At 35.6% G+C, this 16,952-nt stretch overlaps 3 protein-coding genes across 5 annotated transcripts; 1 reads left to right on the plus strand and 2 right to left on the minus strand.

Moving 5' to 3' along the window:
- The first annotated feature begins 6,419 nt into the window (after nucleotides 1-6,419).
- On the plus strand, nucleotides 6,420-8,832 carry LOC111397478 (60S ribosomal protein L7a-1). The gene is made up of 6 exons (XM_023024428.1): nucleotides 6,420-6,557; nucleotides 6,643-6,886; nucleotides 7,779-7,948; nucleotides 8,032-8,160; nucleotides 8,256-8,348; nucleotides 8,480-8,832. The coding sequence occupies exons 1-6, from the start codon at nucleotides 6,555-6,557 to the stop codon at nucleotides 8,609-8,611; spliced, it is 771 nt and encodes a 256-aa protein (XP_022880196.1). The 5' UTR covers nucleotides 6,420-6,554; the 3' UTR covers nucleotides 8,612-8,832.
- A 1,282-nt stretch (nucleotides 8,833-10,114) lies between these two features.
- LOC111397479 (pentatricopeptide repeat-containing protein At5g14080) lies at nucleotides 10,115-13,140 on the minus strand. 3 transcript variants are annotated; one of them, XR_002703255.1, is made up of 3 exons: nucleotides 11,328-13,140; nucleotides 10,806-11,201; nucleotides 10,115-10,499 (listed from the first exon to the last, which is right to left on the minus strand). XR_002703255.1 is itself a non-coding variant. In XM_023024430.1 (2 exons), exons 1-2 carry the CDS (start codon nucleotides 12,982-12,984, stop codon nucleotides 10,477-10,479), a joined length of 1,680 nt encoding a protein of 559 aa, XP_022880198.1. In that variant the 5' UTR covers nucleotides 12,985-13,140; the 3' UTR covers nucleotides 10,115-10,476. The 3 variants fall into 3 exon arrangements, 2 of the variants coding, with proteins under 2 accessions (XP_022880198.1, XP_022880197.1); XM_023024430.1 differs by lacking the exon at nucleotides 10,806-11,201; XM_023024429.1 differs by lacking the exon at nucleotides 10,115-10,499 and having other exon boundaries at nucleotides 10,613-11,201.
- Nucleotides 13,141-13,230: 90 nt separating this feature from the next.
- LOC111397480 (ACT domain-containing protein ACR6-like) lies at nucleotides 13,231-16,938 on the minus strand. The gene is made up of 7 exons (XM_023024431.1): nucleotides 16,811-16,938; nucleotides 16,232-16,277; nucleotides 15,985-16,099; nucleotides 15,767-15,834; nucleotides 14,786-15,394; nucleotides 14,523-14,627; nucleotides 13,231-13,850 (listed from the first exon to the last, which is right to left on the minus strand). The coding sequence occupies exons 1-7, from the start codon at nucleotides 16,876-16,878 to the stop codon at nucleotides 13,521-13,523; spliced, it is 1,341 nt and encodes a 446-aa protein (XP_022880199.1). The 5' UTR covers nucleotides 16,879-16,938; the 3' UTR covers nucleotides 13,231-13,520.
- Nucleotides 16,939-16,952: the final 14 nt, after the last annotated feature.

The raw sequence follows: 16,952 nt of genomic DNA on the forward strand, positions 1-16,952 counted from the left end.
CCTACATACATCTCATTCTTAGACAACACAAATTTATCGGATATAAATACAAGTTTAAAACCATTCTTGTTAAGTAGAGATTCGGACAATAAATTCTTTCATATATTCGACACATGTAAGATATTGTTGAGGACGAGTTCTTTCTCGGACATCATCTTCAAAGTGATTTTGTCTTGTTCTTCAATTTTGGAATTTGCAGAATTTCCCATGTATAATTGTTCACCATTTAATTCTTGATAGTTGGAGAATATCGCCTTGTCCGCACACACATGGTGGGTAGAGCTAGTGTCAATCCGCCATTCTCTAGTATTTTCAATCATGTTGCATTAGGACACTACTGCATAAAAACTCATTTCTTGCAGCCCGTCGACTAGAGTTTCATTTGCAACCATGTGGGCTTGAGCATTCTTCTTTGGCTTTCGACATTCACTTGAACGATGCCCAGCCTTGCCACAGTTGTAACAATTCCCTTTGAACTTCTTAACCTTCCTGAAATTGTCTCTTTGCGGTGTATAATTAGGAGTCATTCGTTTCTTGTTTGTTACCTTTGGTTCCATCTCAACAAAGTTTACACCATCTTAATCAACCGGCCTTCGTTCGATTTTCAATTGTCCTCGTCAATCCTCAAGCGCACAATCAATTCTTCCAAATTCATTTTCTTACATTTGTGCTTGAGTTAATTTTTGAAATCTCTCCACATAGGAGAGAGTTTCTCAATGATAGAAGCCACTTGGAATGATTAACTCAATTCCATTTTCTCGACATTGTGTCGTGCAACAAGACTTGAATCTCTTACACTTGGCTAATCACAGATTTGGAATCCACCATCGTGTAGTCCAAAAATTTGCCGACAATGAACTTCTTTGTTTCAGCATCCTTGGTCTTGGACTTTGTTTCCAAAGAATCCAATAGTTCCTTGGTTGATTCTTTTGAACTATACACCTCATATAATTTATTATTTAATCCGTTTAGGATATAGTTCTTGCATAGGAAATTCGAGTGTTTCTATGTATCTAAAACAATAATCGATTCACGATTATTTTTCCCTTCTTGTAGAGCCGATGCAGTTTCTTTTAGAAACTTGGTCAAATTAAGAGTGGTGAGATAAAACTACATCTTTAGTTGCTACCTTATGAAGTCCACTCCTGTAAATTTTTTTGGCTTTTCCCCATGTGGGATGGTAGTATTATGCAACAGTACGCGCCACGGGCGGTACCATATTATTGGAACCATTTTAACTTGACGAAGTCTCGACGGTAGTCATTTCTGTTACACAAACATAAGTTTAACAAAATGATGATAATATCGGTGGAGGAATAGTATACAAAGCACTATTCAAACAAAAGGAATGGTTTGTCCACAATCAACCACAAAGACACAAAGAATTTGTCTTAAGTTTGTTGAAGACGACTTATAGAAATGGGCTATGTAAGCGTTGGTTTTTGATATATTTGTTCGGCTAGTTTTAACTCGCAGGAGCATGATCAAAATACAATTTATATGAACAAAAATTTGGACAGAGTTTCGATATACATAAATGTGGTAAACAATTACGCAAAACAAGAATTAAGAAAGAGTAGATAATAGAGAATAATCCAAAGCGAGACGTTATCTCTTTTCTTAAAACAAATTGCTCTGCTACGGTGCTCACGGTGAATGAAGTGTCTCCCAAGATGCAATGGATTCATAACTTGTGGTAACAGCACTTCAAACCACAAGAAACTGACAAACTTTTGATAGAATTTTTTCTTTACAAAGGAAATGTATGAAAATACTATAGAAATAAAAATGAGAGAATTGCAAGAGGAGAATAAGTGCTCAATGCAATTGGTGTACCGAAAATCATATCCATAGGGTCCTATTTATAGATGTAGAAATGGTGCAAATGAATTAATGTGGGCCAAAACATGCTTCATTTCGAAAAGTTGCAACACTTGGCCAAAATCTGCATCCTTTCAAAAAGTTACAACACTTCATTTCTTTTAACTTTGGACCGCAATTTCTCATTTATCCAGAATTGATTTCGAGATTTCAAATATACTACGACGATTTATTCAATGAGTAGAATAAGTCGATCTATTTACTTTTGTAATTTGAACATCGGATCAAGTCCGTATTTGGTCGAAATTGACACGAAGTCATACCTTTTCATTTGCCACTTAATCAATTTTCAGTTATTTTTGAACCAATTCCAACAATTCTTACTATTCGATTTTGATCAAACTTGGTGGCTTGGACATGTTTTTTCACCTGAGATTTTTGGAGAGAAATTATACTTCTTACAGAATTAGAGAAAGACTAACGCGGCATGTCTATAAAAGGAACTTTCTTTATATCAGGATGGTAAGGTTGTAGGCTATAATTTTTAGCAATGACAGGATGAGAAAGTGGACTTGAAAAAGGAAACTTGTTATTGAGGGATGAATATGAGTGAGTCCCTTATTTATTGTTTAACGCTCTATTTAATCAACTATGGTTTTAGGTGGCAAATTTAACCATTCATTTACCCCTATTTGGTAGAAATTTTTTGAAAATATACTTTGTAAAATTTATTTTTTAGCAAATGTGTGATTAGAAAGTTCGAAAAAAAAAATTTATTTGAGTTTACGAGCAAAATTAATTTAATTATAAAAATATGTGGCTAAAAATGAGTTTGAGAAAAAAAAATAAGATTTTGAAAATAGAGGCCATAAAAGGGCTTAACAAAATCCAAATCTAATACAACAAGATATATTACATGGGTTAAATATATCAATGGCCACCCAACTTTATACTAAATGTCACCATAGCCACTCAATTTTATTTTATTTCACTATGGTCACCCAACTTTTATACTTAGCGTCACCATGATTATTCAGTTTGATTTTATTTCACCATGGCCACTCAATTTCATATAACGATCCATCATGGTTACTAAACTTCCTTTTACCCTTTTTACTAATTTTACAAGGGGTCAAACAACCTTTTTGCATTATATATACAAAATAAATTTAAAAAGATAGAAATAAAGGAAAAATCTATTTGGAGAAAATAAAATAAATTTTTATTGGTCGAGACAAAGGTGAATCCACGAAATAGATTTTGAAACCCTATTCTCTTACCACTACTTTCAGTTTCAGCTTAAATAAAATTCTATTTAACATTCCTGGGTCTTGCCTGGCTTAAATAAATGAATATAATAGGACAAAGGAAAAAAATTCAAAAGTCATGCATTAAGTATATGGCAATTCAATTTTCAAGTTTTGAGTTTCAAAATTCAAAACTCAAATATTAATTAATGAGTTAATTAAATATATTAATATCATAATTCATACTAATAGGTCATAGCTTATTTATTGGTAACATATTATCAAATTCATTGGTCATAGATTATTTTATGGTCACAATGAAATATTTTGATATGTAACAAACTAAAAAATTTATATATCACAGTTTATTTGTCGATCACATATTTATGCAATTTATGGATGACGGATTATTTCTCGATGATTTTTTTTTCAAATTAATAGGTCATATATTATTCATTGGTTACAAATCACAAATTTTATAAGTTTTAATTTATTTCATGGTCATAGTCAGGGACGGATGTTGGGGGGGAGGGGGACTGAGTTGGACTGTAGTCCCTCCTACGAATGTCAACAAGCCGGCTTGTGAGCCAAAATTTTTTGCTCGGGCTTGGCTCGAGCTTTTCTAAAGCGGACTTTTTTTGGTCTGAATTGGGCCGAGCAAAAGCTCGATCAGAAAATTAAGGCTCGACCCGAGCTTTCAACTCGAGCTTTACCGAGCCGAGCTGGGTTGAGCTCGATTTCTGGAATTTTTTTTCTATATACCTCTTGCTGCCTGTTTGGCAACTAAAATTAGCTGCCAAACAAGCAGCTTGTTATAGTTGCTTGTTGGTAGCAAATCTGTTGGCAACGGGTATCAAGTTAGCTGTCAAACAGGCAGCATATTTTTTTTGAGTACGGGTCGAGCCGGCTTGAGCCAACTCTAAAAAATAAGGCTCGGCTCGAGCCTCGAGCTTAGCTACGAGCGGCTCGAGCCGGATTGCCATCTCTATCCACCCAAGGCCCAAAAAAATTTTTTTTTAAGGAATTTTTCATTTTCTTCCTGTAAAAACAGTTTTTTGTATAAAATTTTTTTTCGTGTATTAGCTTGATTTGAATTTTTGTAACCCGATCTTGTATCCAATCCTGAATTCGTCCCTGGTCACGGTATATTTCAAGCTATAATAATCAAATTTATTGGTCATAATCAACCATATAATTTGTGACCACCACCACCACTATCGCACCATCACCATCACTAGAACAATCACTAGAACTAGTACTGCCAACATCATCACCACTTTGTGAGCATCGTCGTCATTGCCATCGCTGCCACCAGCAATTGCAAACACCATCAACAAACCCTATCCCAAAATCAATGCCATAGTCTAAGCCGTTGCCAGAGCCGTTCCCCCACCACCCCTTTATAAAATGCTCATCTATCTAGAGCCACTGTCACTGTCATAACCAGAACCACTATCGGACCTAGTGCCACTATCATCTTTGCCTCCTGTCTTTCCTTCTCTCCACTCGAACCATATCCCAGACCACAGCCCAAAACTAGATCTAAAATCAGTATTGTAGTCAACATCACCACCATCTCAACAACACCGCCAACATCACCACAAAAATACCCCCCCAACCTCCACTGCACTACTACCACGACCAATGTCAACAATCACCACCACCTCCCAACATCCAAAATCTTCTTCACCTCTACCACACCTCAACCATCATCACCACACCAAGTAGATGAAGAGAAAACAAATCCCTCCAACCAATGATATAGATGCAAAAGAGAGATGAAAAGAGAGAGAGAGAGATTGCACCAACACCAAAAGCAACGGTGAGAGTGCACGCGCGCCTTCCTCTGTTGGAATCGACAATGTGAGGTGCTATTACGGTGCGGTGCACATGCGCCAGTGCTACACCTATCGCCATGTCAGAGGGGAACAGTCTTGCGCCCATTGCCATGCGAGTCGATAGCTAGTGTTATAGCTGTCACTCTGCGCACGAACATCTTAGAGAGATGCGGGAGGAACGAGTGGGTGGGTGGAGTGGAGATAGGAAATGAATCGACAATTGAAAATATTTTTTAAAGATGAGTTAGGATTTGTGTAGTGGGTGTCTAAGACAGGTTTATTGTGGGTTTTGCAGTTGATTAATTTAATTTTATAATACTAAAAAGTTTAAGCACCCGTTTGGTCCCATTAAATTTCATTCCATTACATTTCATTTTTTTCTTACCTATTTTCAACCACACAATCTTTCATAAAATAATATTACATGTAAATTGAAAACTTTTCCTTATTTTTTAATCATTCATTTTTTAAAAAAATACTACTCCACACATTTTCATTTTAGAAAAATGGGTGCCAAACAGGGGCTAAATTATTACTTGATTTTGAACACAAAAACTTTCAAATCTAATTTTTGAATTTGGAATTTAAAAACCGTGCCTAGGTGTAATTTCTACTAAGACAAATTTACATGGATTTACATTCAATACCTGACTTTCGTAGCAAGAACAAAACTTACTACTTTATTGATATGAGTTCAAGTCCCTTTAAAAGGTGAAGCGAAATTAAGAGCATGTTTGAGCCACAATATTTTGAAAATAATGTATTTTGATGGACAATGAGTGGTTAAAAATAAGAAAATTTTTGAATCTTTTTATAATATTATTTTATTAAAAAATATGTGATTGAAAAGAGAGAGAGAGAAAAATATATTTGGAAAAAAAAAATGAAAATCAAATGAGGGCTAAAAAAAAAATGAAGAAGAAGACGACGAGAGAAGAAAAACATGCCCATACTTCGTTAGCAAAATTGTCAAAGATTTACAATTTTGCCGTCCACATTCAAAACACATGAAAGGGATCAAATTTTTTCAAAATATGAGAAACAAAAGAAAAAAATTAAAAAAAGGGATAGTAACTACTTCATATTTTAATTTTTTTAAGGTACTCATTTTTGTTCATTCTCTCAATTATGTTCTAAACAATTTTTCGCTGTAATTTTATCTTTATTCTTCATTTAGTTATCATATCTTATCTCTGATGACAACTTTTGTTCAAATATTTTATTAGCACGGGAAAAATCTTTGTTGAACTTTTATATTTGTTGGTTATTAACTTATTTTATTTATTTAAAATATGATGGGCAAATACGTCTATTTGCTCCTTGTAATGGGTATTTTTCACTATAATTAGAGACAAAATGTGTAAATTAATAGAATTTTAAGGAGAAAAATAAAAAACATATAAAAAATATTGAGAATTATAAGTTAAAATAATAATAATAATAAAATGTTAAGAACCGTCTTTAAAATTAAAATGTAGAATAGTGCAAATATTATTTCCTTTAATAAAAAAAAAAAATTATAAAAATGGCTCACAGTATTAAAACCCTAGTTGTGCTTGTGGGTTGGCTTGGTGCGTGAGGCAGAGCAGAACTTAGGGTTTTAACATTGCCTGCGCCTCTCTAGTTCCAGTTCACCAATCGAAGAAAAATGGTTGGTGAATCTTCCTGTCTTGATTTTCATTGCTATACAATTTTTCAATCCTTTTTTTTTAAATTGTTCTAAATGATATTTGTAGGCTCCAAAGAAAGGTGCCAAGCTTCCGGCGAAGAAGAAGGTGGAGAAGGTGGTGAATCCGCTGTTCGAGAAGCGACCGAAGCAGTTTGGAATTGGCGGAGCTCTACCGCCGAAGAAGGATCTTCACCGCTTCGTGAAATGGCCGCAGGTGGTTCGAATCCAAAGGAAAAAGATGATATTGAAGCAGCGCCTCAAGGTGCCTCCGCCAATCCACCAGTTCTCCAAAACCTTGGATAAGAACCTTGGTCTGTTTAAGATCTTTTAATTTTTATAATCCTATTTGTTTTGTCATTTCATTTTGTTCGTTGTTTGTTGATAATAAATATTCTTATTGCTTCTGACTTGCTGACTATATATGTTGTTTTCAGTATTTCTTCTATGATATTACATTAGAGTATGTGGGTTTATGAATCTCAATAAGGGTAGGACTGTAAATTGTGTAGGTTTGTATTCTTTTTACGCCATTCAATTTATTCCATTTCTTTTCTTTTCTTTATCTAGTTTAATAGCTTTTGTTCCATCTAGATTCACTTGTCCTGACCTGTGATCTGTTTTTCTGAATTCAGACCTAGTGAGCCTGCTTATATCATTGTATATTAATTTGGAATTTTTTGATCCTTGAGATGTTGCTATGTCTAAATTTGTGTATTTATTGTTCTCCATGTGTACATGTCAAATGATTAGTCAGAAACTGCTCAAAATTTTGATTTTGTCTTATCGAATTTACTGATGGAGTTGTGACAAGATGAGCAAATTGCTGGTGCCTGGTGGTACTTTTAAAATGGTGCAGACGCTGTGTTTTGTGGATATTTTGTTGATATCTGGTTATATTGCTTATGTATGAAAATCTGTGGTACTCCCAATCATTTTATAGCTCTTTGGACAAATTGGAGTTTTTCTTCTAAAAACTGAAAAGTGAATTGAAGTTATTAATCAGCTTGATATTGTATATGTGTTTAAAATCAACAGTTCAACAATGATCCGTCCATCCTAATTATATTTATGCTAATTCAAGTGGCTTTTGTTTATACTTTATGTTTGTAAAACAGGCTTTAATGTGAAAGAAATTGTTCTTGTTCTACTGACAAATTCTTTTGGAAAACATTTAATATTAATTACACCATTGTAAATGTGCAGCAACGAGTCTATTCAAGATGCTTCTCAAATACAGGCCTGAGGATAGAGCTGAAAAGAAAGAGCGCCTTTTGAAAAGAGCTCAGGCTGAGGCTGAAGGCAAAACTCCTGAGGTTAAGAAGCCTATTATTGTGAAGTATGGTCTCAACCATATCACCTATCTGATTGAGCAGGTCATTATCTCTACATCAGCACATAATGACTGGTTTCTTGAGGTTTATCCTGGTGACTTGTCTAATCAAATTTTTTCTTGCAGAACAAAGCGCAACTGGTGGTGATCGCTCATGATGTGGACCCCATTGAATTGGTTGTGTGGCTCCCAGCATTGTGCAGGAAGATGGAAATCCCTTATTGCATTGTAAAGGGAAAGGCAAGATTGGGAACTGTAAGTGGATTCATCTATTGGTCATGTAATGTCCTAGTAATGATGGTCTGAAATTTGAGATCAACATAACTTTGTTTATTTATGCCACCTCGCAGATTGTCCATAAGAAGACAGCATCAGCCTTGTGCTTGACCTCAGTAAAGAATGAAGACAAGTTGGAGTTCAGCAAAATTTTGGAGGCTATTAAGGTAGTGTGTTATTCATAGTCTAGGAATCCAAGTGCCTCTGCATGCATTTTTATGGTTATTCTTCATAAGTTGTGACATACATTTAATATTGAGGGGCAATCCGGTGATAATATTTTTGCTGTTAATTCTAGGCAAACTTCAATGATAAATATGATGAGACTAGGAAGAAGTGGGGTGGTGGAGTTATGGGCTCAAAATCTCAAGCTAAGGCGAAGGCAAAAGAAAGGATTCTTGCCAAGGAGGCTGCTCAAAGGATGTCTTAGATCTTCGTCCTAAAATTTTGTTGCTGCGAATACCATTTTTGTTTGAGAGATGAGATTTGTTTTTCCACATCTAACTGCATGCATCGCATTTTATTACCCAAATTCTTGTGTACCTTTTTTTTTCCATGGTTCATTTAAGTCTGTTCTAATATGTTTTAAACTTTTAGTTGATACTTTTCGTCGCTCATCTATCAATATCGTAGTGATTTTCTCATCTTTAACTGGCTCCTGATGGTGTTGGGCATAGTCAAATGTGCATTTATGTGTGACTGAACATGTTCAGTTATGTTTGGTAAACATACATCAAAATGGCTTTGGAAGGAGGTTCTTTTTGTTGTTGATGTGTGCATGTAGAAGAGGTGAGAGGTGGTTTTGGCTTATATTCTTGTAAATGCCCTGTCCAATCGTGAATTTAGATAGAGAATTGCAGGTCATTCATAATTCAGCACCACCTTTGATGCAGCTTAAAATTATTGGATTATGATTTCTTTAATTTTTTCTAGTACTTGATTATTGAAATAATGAACTGCTTGTTTTGAGTTAATAATCTATATGAATATATTATAGGGATATTATGACTTTAATTAACTAGAATTGGACGTTCAATCTGAAGAACACAATAAAGAAAACGTCCCAATTGTAGAATATGCTTGCAATTCTAAATATTACGTACAGCTACTGATACAGCCGAGTATCACTGTCAATAGCAGTCCTTGAATCGTGGAACGCGTCTAGGCCGAAGCTGGAAAGCACGATCCTTGATATTGTGTTAGTGCAATGTTATCGGATGAAAATTTTCATTTTGTGGATAAATGTATGAAGTCACAAAATTAGTGTAAGATCATTAATATTGATGTAACGAGGTTATTGTCATCCAATTGATGAGTATCAGCTAAAGTCTAAAGATACAAAATACTAGGACTCATTTACTCCGAACATGGATTTCTGAAATTAAAGTCTCAACTTTCGGTTCTTTTTCCTCATATGTTCTCTTTTTTCTCAATCAGTAATAGAACTATAACCAAACTAAATCAAACCAAACCGAATCAGAATCGAACCATTCGGTTCCGGTTTGATTCCATATATTTATAGAAAAAATCATTTGGTTCCATTGTCAAAAAAAATCATTGGTTTAAGATTCGATTCGGTACTCTTGAAATCAGAATCAAATGGAACCATTTTTGCCCCTATTTGTCATCATATTGATGAGTATCAGTGTGAACTTCTTAGCTGAAGTCTCAGGATACAAAATACTCATTTACGTCAAAGAAGCTCTCTTTAAGTTTCCTTAAAGCTTACTCAACCATAAAATTTTCTCCATGTCAAACGAATTTGAAAAAAAGAAAAAAAAAAAAAAGGGAACTATTTGATTCCAAAAACCGGGTTTCACTATTATTGCAAAGAAACTAAAAGAAATCCATTTAACACATTCATAACTATGAGCCATTTTTCATACCTGCTGAATCCATAAAATACAGCACATTCAAAGGATGATTCTCACAATAAATAAGTAAAATATATTATTGTTCCTCACTTTTACTTTCTCCCATAAAATTCGTAACAACAACGGCCCTATGATAAACAAAGGGTTTGAGGTGATAAAGCAACCTACAGAACACAAGGCAACTCTTAACACCATCAAAATTTATCATAGAAATTGATACCATATTTGGGAAATAAATATTTAGGACCCTCAAGCAAAATTTATTTGCTTGAATAAATATTTGAAGGGATGGGGTTTCAAAACAATACCACCAAAGGGAAGACAATGCACTTCAAAGTCTATAAGGATAACGAATCCAGAAAGGTGTGAGCAGAGATGACAGGTCCTTTTTCTTACCCTGAGTTGGTTAAATTGAGGACGATCAAAATCTCGGCTGGACACATCCTGAAAATAATAGCACGTTAAATGGCAACCAAGACTCCAAGAATAGAAAGAATCGCACCCTTTCTCATCTACTAGATCATCATTACCTAACACCACAATAAGGGGAAAAAAAATAAAAATACAAAGATAGGGTTCAATATAATTGAACTAGTGACAGTATGAATTTAAGATTTTTTTTCGAACGAAGGTGTCACAGGCAGTAGCATAAATTGACAGCCCACAGACCTTCCATTCAAAACCAATATGTTATGGCTATTGACTAAAGCATTCTGCACTGATACAAGTGTAATAAAGAAGTGTGAAAACCTGTTGTGAATCCATTTACTAATTTCTGCAGCATATGAAGAAAGAAAAGCATTTCTTCAACTAATCAGAGCATTCTGAATATATCAACGATACAAGCTTAACAAGGGTGAAATCATCTGCTAAGCAGATTTTCAGGAATTTTGTCATTTTCCACCAGTATCTGAAACAGCTGCAGCATTGCATCCGATTTTGATGAAGATGAAAGTGCCACTGATACTTCAGTTAGAATACAATGCAAAAGTGTATGCGATTTCTCTCTAACCCATTTTATGTGTTCAATAACTAATGAAAGCTCTCCAGCATCAGCTAAATATTTCAGCAAAGTCATATGAGACTCTGTATATCCTATATCAGAGATTCGATCACGCAGTAACTTAGAAGCAGCAAGAAAAAACCCTGCGAGGATCACAAATATTTGTTGAACTTTCACACCGTAGAAGAACAATACGCAAAAATTTAAGATATGACAGGAGACAATCCACTGTGAATGTTAAGATCTGGTGATTATGAGTTAATACGTACCTTCTTTACAAAGGCACAGAGTAAATGTGCTCAATATGTTGTTCGCAAGCATTAGATCATGTTCGACAGATTGGTTGAAGACCTTGAGAGCCATTTCAAGATTTTTGGCCTGGCAGAAGCCTTCAAGGAGAGATATATATGTAGTTGCATCAGGTCTCAACCCTTTCTCCATCATGTGGCAAAACAGGCGGTGAGCATCTTCAACCTGACCTATTTCTGATAATCTTTGGATCAGTATGTTGTAGCTCTTCAGATTTCCAGAACAACCATTTGAAAACATCTCATCCCATAGCCGTTTAGCTGGCCGCACTAAATCTTCCCTGCAGCAAGCTTCCAGAAGATAGTTGTAAGAAGAAACATCTGGACTCAACCCTTTCTTCTTCATTTCCTGAAGAACCTGATAAGTTTCTTTCACTCTCCCAGCCTTGCACAAGAATGAAACCATCATATTGTAACTCTCCAAGTCCTTGAAGTAGTCTTTGACGGACAAAACTTGGTAAACTTCCACTAATTCATCAGTTTTTCCATGCTTACAAAGATTCCCACTCAAATTGGACAAAGTAAGTAGTGTCGGATATCTTTCAGTCTCAAGCATGAACTTCAAGAACAACACTGCGTGAACAGGATCTATACTAGAGACAGATCCTATCAACACATTGAGAACATCATCCTCTATTGGAAAATTTCCACTCACTATCACTTCACCCAGTTCTTTTGCTTCACATATCAGCCTCTCAGAAATCAACTCATGAATGAACTCCCTATAATCATTAGCTCTTGGAGCTACCCCCAGCTTTCTCTTCTTCTTTAACACCATCTCCACATCAACCACCCTTCTCATCATGCGCATTGTTTCTGCAACAATTCTATATGCCATAAAATCAGGCTTACACCCTCTTTTCTTCAACTCTTCCAACGCATATACCACATCTGTCAACCGACCTTCCGAACACAACCCATGAACCACTAAAACTGCAATAACTGACCCATTGATTCCCGAAAAATCAACCTCTCTAACCTTGTCCAACAAACTTAAAGTTTCACTCAATTCATTATTTCGGCAAAACCTCCATATGAACACCCCAAACCCAAGCGTCGTCAATTTAACACCTCTACTAATCATATCATCAAACACCTTGCGGGCGCCTTGTACATTCCCATCAGACGACAGAGCAGCAAGAAGTGAATTACAAGTTTTGGGTCCTATCTCGGAAGTTAACAAAGTATTCTCAGTGAACACCAAGAACGCCAAGTGGGTTTTCTTTCCACTGATCAACGAACCAATCATGGAACCATAAACGTCTGGAGAAAGGTGAATTCTGTGGGCCTTGACTTCCTTGAACAGCTTCTCAATGGCATTGTATTGGCGGGAAAGGGAGAGGGATTTGAGGATGGCTTGGTAGGTGGTGGAAGTGTGACAGAATCCTGGCTGCTGGGATGCCCAGTTGAAGAAGCCCAAAGCCAGGGTATGGTGGTTTAGGAGGAAAGGGTCGATGACTCGGGACACGAGCGCTGGACTCAATGATTCCCGGCAAGCCAACCGGTGGAGGGTTTGCTCCAGTGACGGAGCCCATGTACAATTCGGAATCGCTTGGTTCGATGCGGCAATCAGAGCTCGACTCACAACACTCGCAAAGTCACTCACCGAACGTCTCATTCTAACTTCGTATAATAAAATAAGACTACTTTTAGTTTAAACCAGAAATCTTTAATCCTGTCATTTATCGTCTTACCCTTTACAAAATGATCTTTTGCAAAGTTCACTCCCAAAAAACCAAAGATGCTTGTATCAGAAAGAAGACTCGAATCGACTTCGTTATGTTTAAATTTCTTTCCGAATACCATTCAATATTATCCAATTCTCTTATTAAACATGCAAAAAAAATGTAAACTCGATCACTACTAACTGACAATATGTAACATTTACATATATATTTATTTCTGTGCATATAGTTCAGTACCTTTACAAATTATTTGCTATCATACAACCCAGGTTTACAACACTTTTCACACATCTTACATACAATACAAGGCATAAAGATGCATATGGACTACATGATTCCTATATATACAGTATATGGTCCTTTCGGGTATACTATTCATGGGAGAGCACGGATATATACTCTACGTATTCACAAACATTTACAGTTTTTCTCCCCTAAGTCATAATATCTACGAAGTATGCACATTATTCTAAGAGTAAGATTTTATCAATCTGAAATTTCGAGCTTTGAAAAAGCTTCCGAAAAGGTAGCTAAATGTATTCTCGTTATGCGGTTTTGCTGAACTTGAGTTCCATTTGACCTGCAAAATACCTCGTCCAATCTGTCTGTGAATGGAGTCGACTACCTTAGGATCAACCGGGTTACCTGTCACGTCTGTGACGTAGAAAGTGCCTCTGGCTTTGCCACCCTTCGTCGAGATTTCTGCTCGTCTGATACACAAGCTGTTTTCCCGTAATATCCTTGTAATATCTGATAAAAGTCCAAGTCTATCCTCAGTGCACAATTCTAATTCCAGTCCCTGATGAAACAAACATGTATTTAGATACTAATCATCATTAAACTGTAATGGGTTACACCCTAAACCTTACTTTCAAGAGCAATGATGATAATAACGAAAAGCAATTGAAACGAGCAAAGCGCACACAGATTTATGTGCTTAACCCTCAACGTAACGTCTACATTTATTCTAGTACTGATTAAATAAATAATATTTAACAGCATGAAATAAGAAAAATGAAAGCAAGAATAACACAGACTAAGGTGTTTCACTCTCAATGTGGGTCCTAGTTTACCTGGTGCGACTTTGGAATTGCACATATTGAATAAGAGAATTACAATGTGTTTTCAGTCTTTCTTTGTTTCACTCTAATGTGATATACAAGATGGAGACTCACTCTAATACCTTTTATGTAGAAGGCAAGTATTAGGTCAAACCACAGCCAAGGGAAAAGTGTGCTCTATATTAGACTCCACAAATCCAACATATTCGCCACTCGCAAGTTCTCCATATTGAAGATACATGTTTATTTCCAGAAACACTTCTCTTGCACAAAAATGGTTCCCTACTAAATCCTCTACATAGTAAGAACATTACTAGAGTGCCCAATATATCACTACAATAAAAAACCTTGCAGTTGAAGAGATAAGTGTCCAGCGTCAGTGTGATACAAATTTGTGCGAGTCAGCATACCTCATAGGCTCGCCTTTCAATGGCTGCTTCTAGACACAGCATGACACGTTCTCTCTCAGCTTCTGAGCTTATAGGAACTCCATCAACATGTCGAATATAGAATTCCTACATATTTAAAGGACAATATATAGTTTACATGTCAAGCCAATATCTATATAAGCATATACGAATCAATCCTGTAGTTACACCCATGATCCAGTTTTGTAGAAAACTGAAGTCCAATTTCAACTCACAGATTTGTGTTTTTTGAGAAGAAATTTTACCTGATATGCTTCCTTTCTCCCAGTGAGTACTACTCCGTGAAAAACAACATACTGCATGTCTGTTAGAGTGCAAACAATATCAAACAACAGCTTGGGTCGGTCTTTTGACTGCATAGTAATGACCGTGTAATCTCTTTCGGCACAATCAGACACAATTACATGAGGTCTGGAACTTCTATCATCAACTCTGGTCCCTTCGTTTCTTTCTACCTTATCATAGTCCCGATCAGCAAACATAATCTGGTGTAATCTTCTTTCCCTGTGAGTTATCCCAGGAGGAGAAAGTGTCATTTTCGCAGTCTTGAGATCATTATTTCCTTTAAGGACATTGCATAGCATCTCCTTTATTATAGCAAGACGTCTCCGGTCTTCAATTGCACACCCCGTAGTATCATCAGTCACCTGAACCACCGCTGCAGCTCTAGTGTTATGCGTCCATATCTCAGCATTCACCACATTACAGTGAAGATCAGTAAGAACAGCACACACTTCAGACAATAAACCCGGCCTATCTGTTCCTGTTAGTTCGATGGATGTGCTCTCTTCAGAAGGAACCAAACCAACGGACCCTCTCTGAGATGGTATTGAGCCATCAGCAGTTTCAAGTCTCTGAAAAAATGTAGATTGACAAGAAGATTAGTGAGATTAAAATATAGGAAAGACCTCAACGACAACAAAATTAAACAAATATACATATAACCTGCCACAAGAGAGTACAAAAAACTAAAAATTTTAAAAGATTTTACAGGGATTCAAAGTACTTCAGCCATGTCTTGGAAAAAAAAAAAAGAAAAAAGAAGAAAAGGAGAATTCCCCGAAAAGATTTCTCAATTTTCCCTTCCCCCTCGGCCTTAAAGGTCTCGATCGACAAACTCAAGCACTCCATTAGTCATTTTTCTGCATTCTCTATGTTAGAAATCAACATATTGTATTTCATTTTATCACGATGATAGAGGAAAAGAATTTGAAAAGGAATTATACCCTCTGGATATAGTTGATAACCTCTTCATCTCTTATTTTCTTCCCTTCATGATCAATCACGTTGAACACTGTTAAATTTCAAGGAACTTGATATAAGAAACAAAGATAAAGGAACTGGAGAAAAATGCCCAACAAAGTCAAACCCTCCACGTCCTCTACGTATACATGCTTCCAAAATGTTGCTATGCAAATATTTAGCAAGTCTAAAAGATGCATACCATCCATGAACCATCCCCCATCAGATGAGATGTGTGCTTTTGTAACAACAAGGTTCAAATCTGTTAGCACTTGAACAAATTCAAGGAGGATTCCATGCTTATTGACACAGTCAACCTAGACAAGAAAATCATTTAACAATAAAATACCCAAATAATTGACCGAGAGAAAGAACTACCTTATCCTAATTTCCAAGCCAGACACTAAAAATTGCACTTGAAATCAGTCGGATAGTCCGATGTTATATACCTGGATTACAGTTGCAGCCTCACATGAATCGTTGTCAATTACAACCCTGAGATAAGAAAAGATAGCTCATTAAACTCCAAGGAAAATCAAATTACAGTTAAAATTAATTAATTCTTCTGACTTCAGTAAACGTCATTCAATGAGCAAAAATTCGCAGCAGTCAAAAAATGAGAAGTAAAAATAATGAAGACCTTGTTCGACGTTATTGAACACGAGGCATTTCAATTTCCTCTTTTTTTTTTTTTCAAAAAGTAGAGATAACAAACCCTTCAACTCTGTATGTCACTTAAGGATTAGAGTTAAAAATAAATAAATAAATAAATAAATAAATTCCTCGGAGTGAAAATCGAATGAACCAGACAAAAAAAATAAAAAATAAAATAAAATAAAATATGCCTAAGAAATAAATTTGATAAAATTACGAATGAATTGAAAATCAACATAAGGCTTATATGTTCATAAATAGAAAAACAATTAATTATAAAAAATGCTAATTAAAGAAGAAAAATCAGTGAACTCAATTAAATAAACAGGCCAACAGAAGGAATCGTTAAAAAAAAAAAAAAAGGAAAAGAAAACCTGGGTAGATTAACCCTCCTAATAAGCTTCGCGAATTCATCATCCATTTCTTCATTTCTCTCAAACATTTGGCAGTAAGAGAAATTAATTATGCAAAAGTGCTTATTTTACATTAAAAAAAAAAAAAAAAAAAAGTTCACCC

The sequence above is a fragment of the Olea europaea genome, chromosome 7 (assembly GCF_002742605.1).
Source record: "Olea europaea var. sylvestris chromosome 7, O_europaea_v1, whole genome shotgun sequence".
Taxonomy (NCBI): Eukaryota; Viridiplantae; Streptophyta; class Magnoliopsida; order Lamiales; family Oleaceae; genus Olea; species Olea europaea.

Coding starts and splice junctions, on each gene's coding strand:
- LOC111397478 (XM_023024428.1), top strand. Junction 6,887..7,778: donor AACCTTGGATAAGAACCTTG/GTCTGTTTAAGA, acceptor GTAAATGTGCAG/CAACGAGTCTATTCAAGATG. Junction 7,949..8,031: donor TCACCTATCTGATTGAGCAG/GTCATTATCTCT, acceptor TTTTTCTTGCAG/AACAAAGCGCAACTGGTGGT.
- LOC111397479 (XM_023024429.1), bottom strand. CDS start 12,984: ATGAGACGTTCGGTGAGTGACTTTGCGAGTGTTGTGAGTCGAGCTCTG. Junction 11,202..11,327: donor TCTGTGCCTTTGTAAAGAAG/GTACGTATTAAC, acceptor TGATCCTCGCAG/GGTTTTTTCTTGCTGCTTCT.
- LOC111397480 (XM_023024431.1), bottom strand. CDS start 16,878: ATGTTTGAGAGAAATGAAGAAATGGATGATGAATTCGCGAAGCTTATT. Junction 15,835..15,984: donor TGGGGGATGGTTCATGGATG/GTATGCATCTTT, acceptor GAAATTTAACAG/TGTTCAACGTGATTGATCAT. Junction 15,395..15,766: donor TTATCAACTATATCCAGAGG/GTATAATTCCTT, acceptor ACATTTTTTCAG/AGACTTGAAACTGCTGATGG.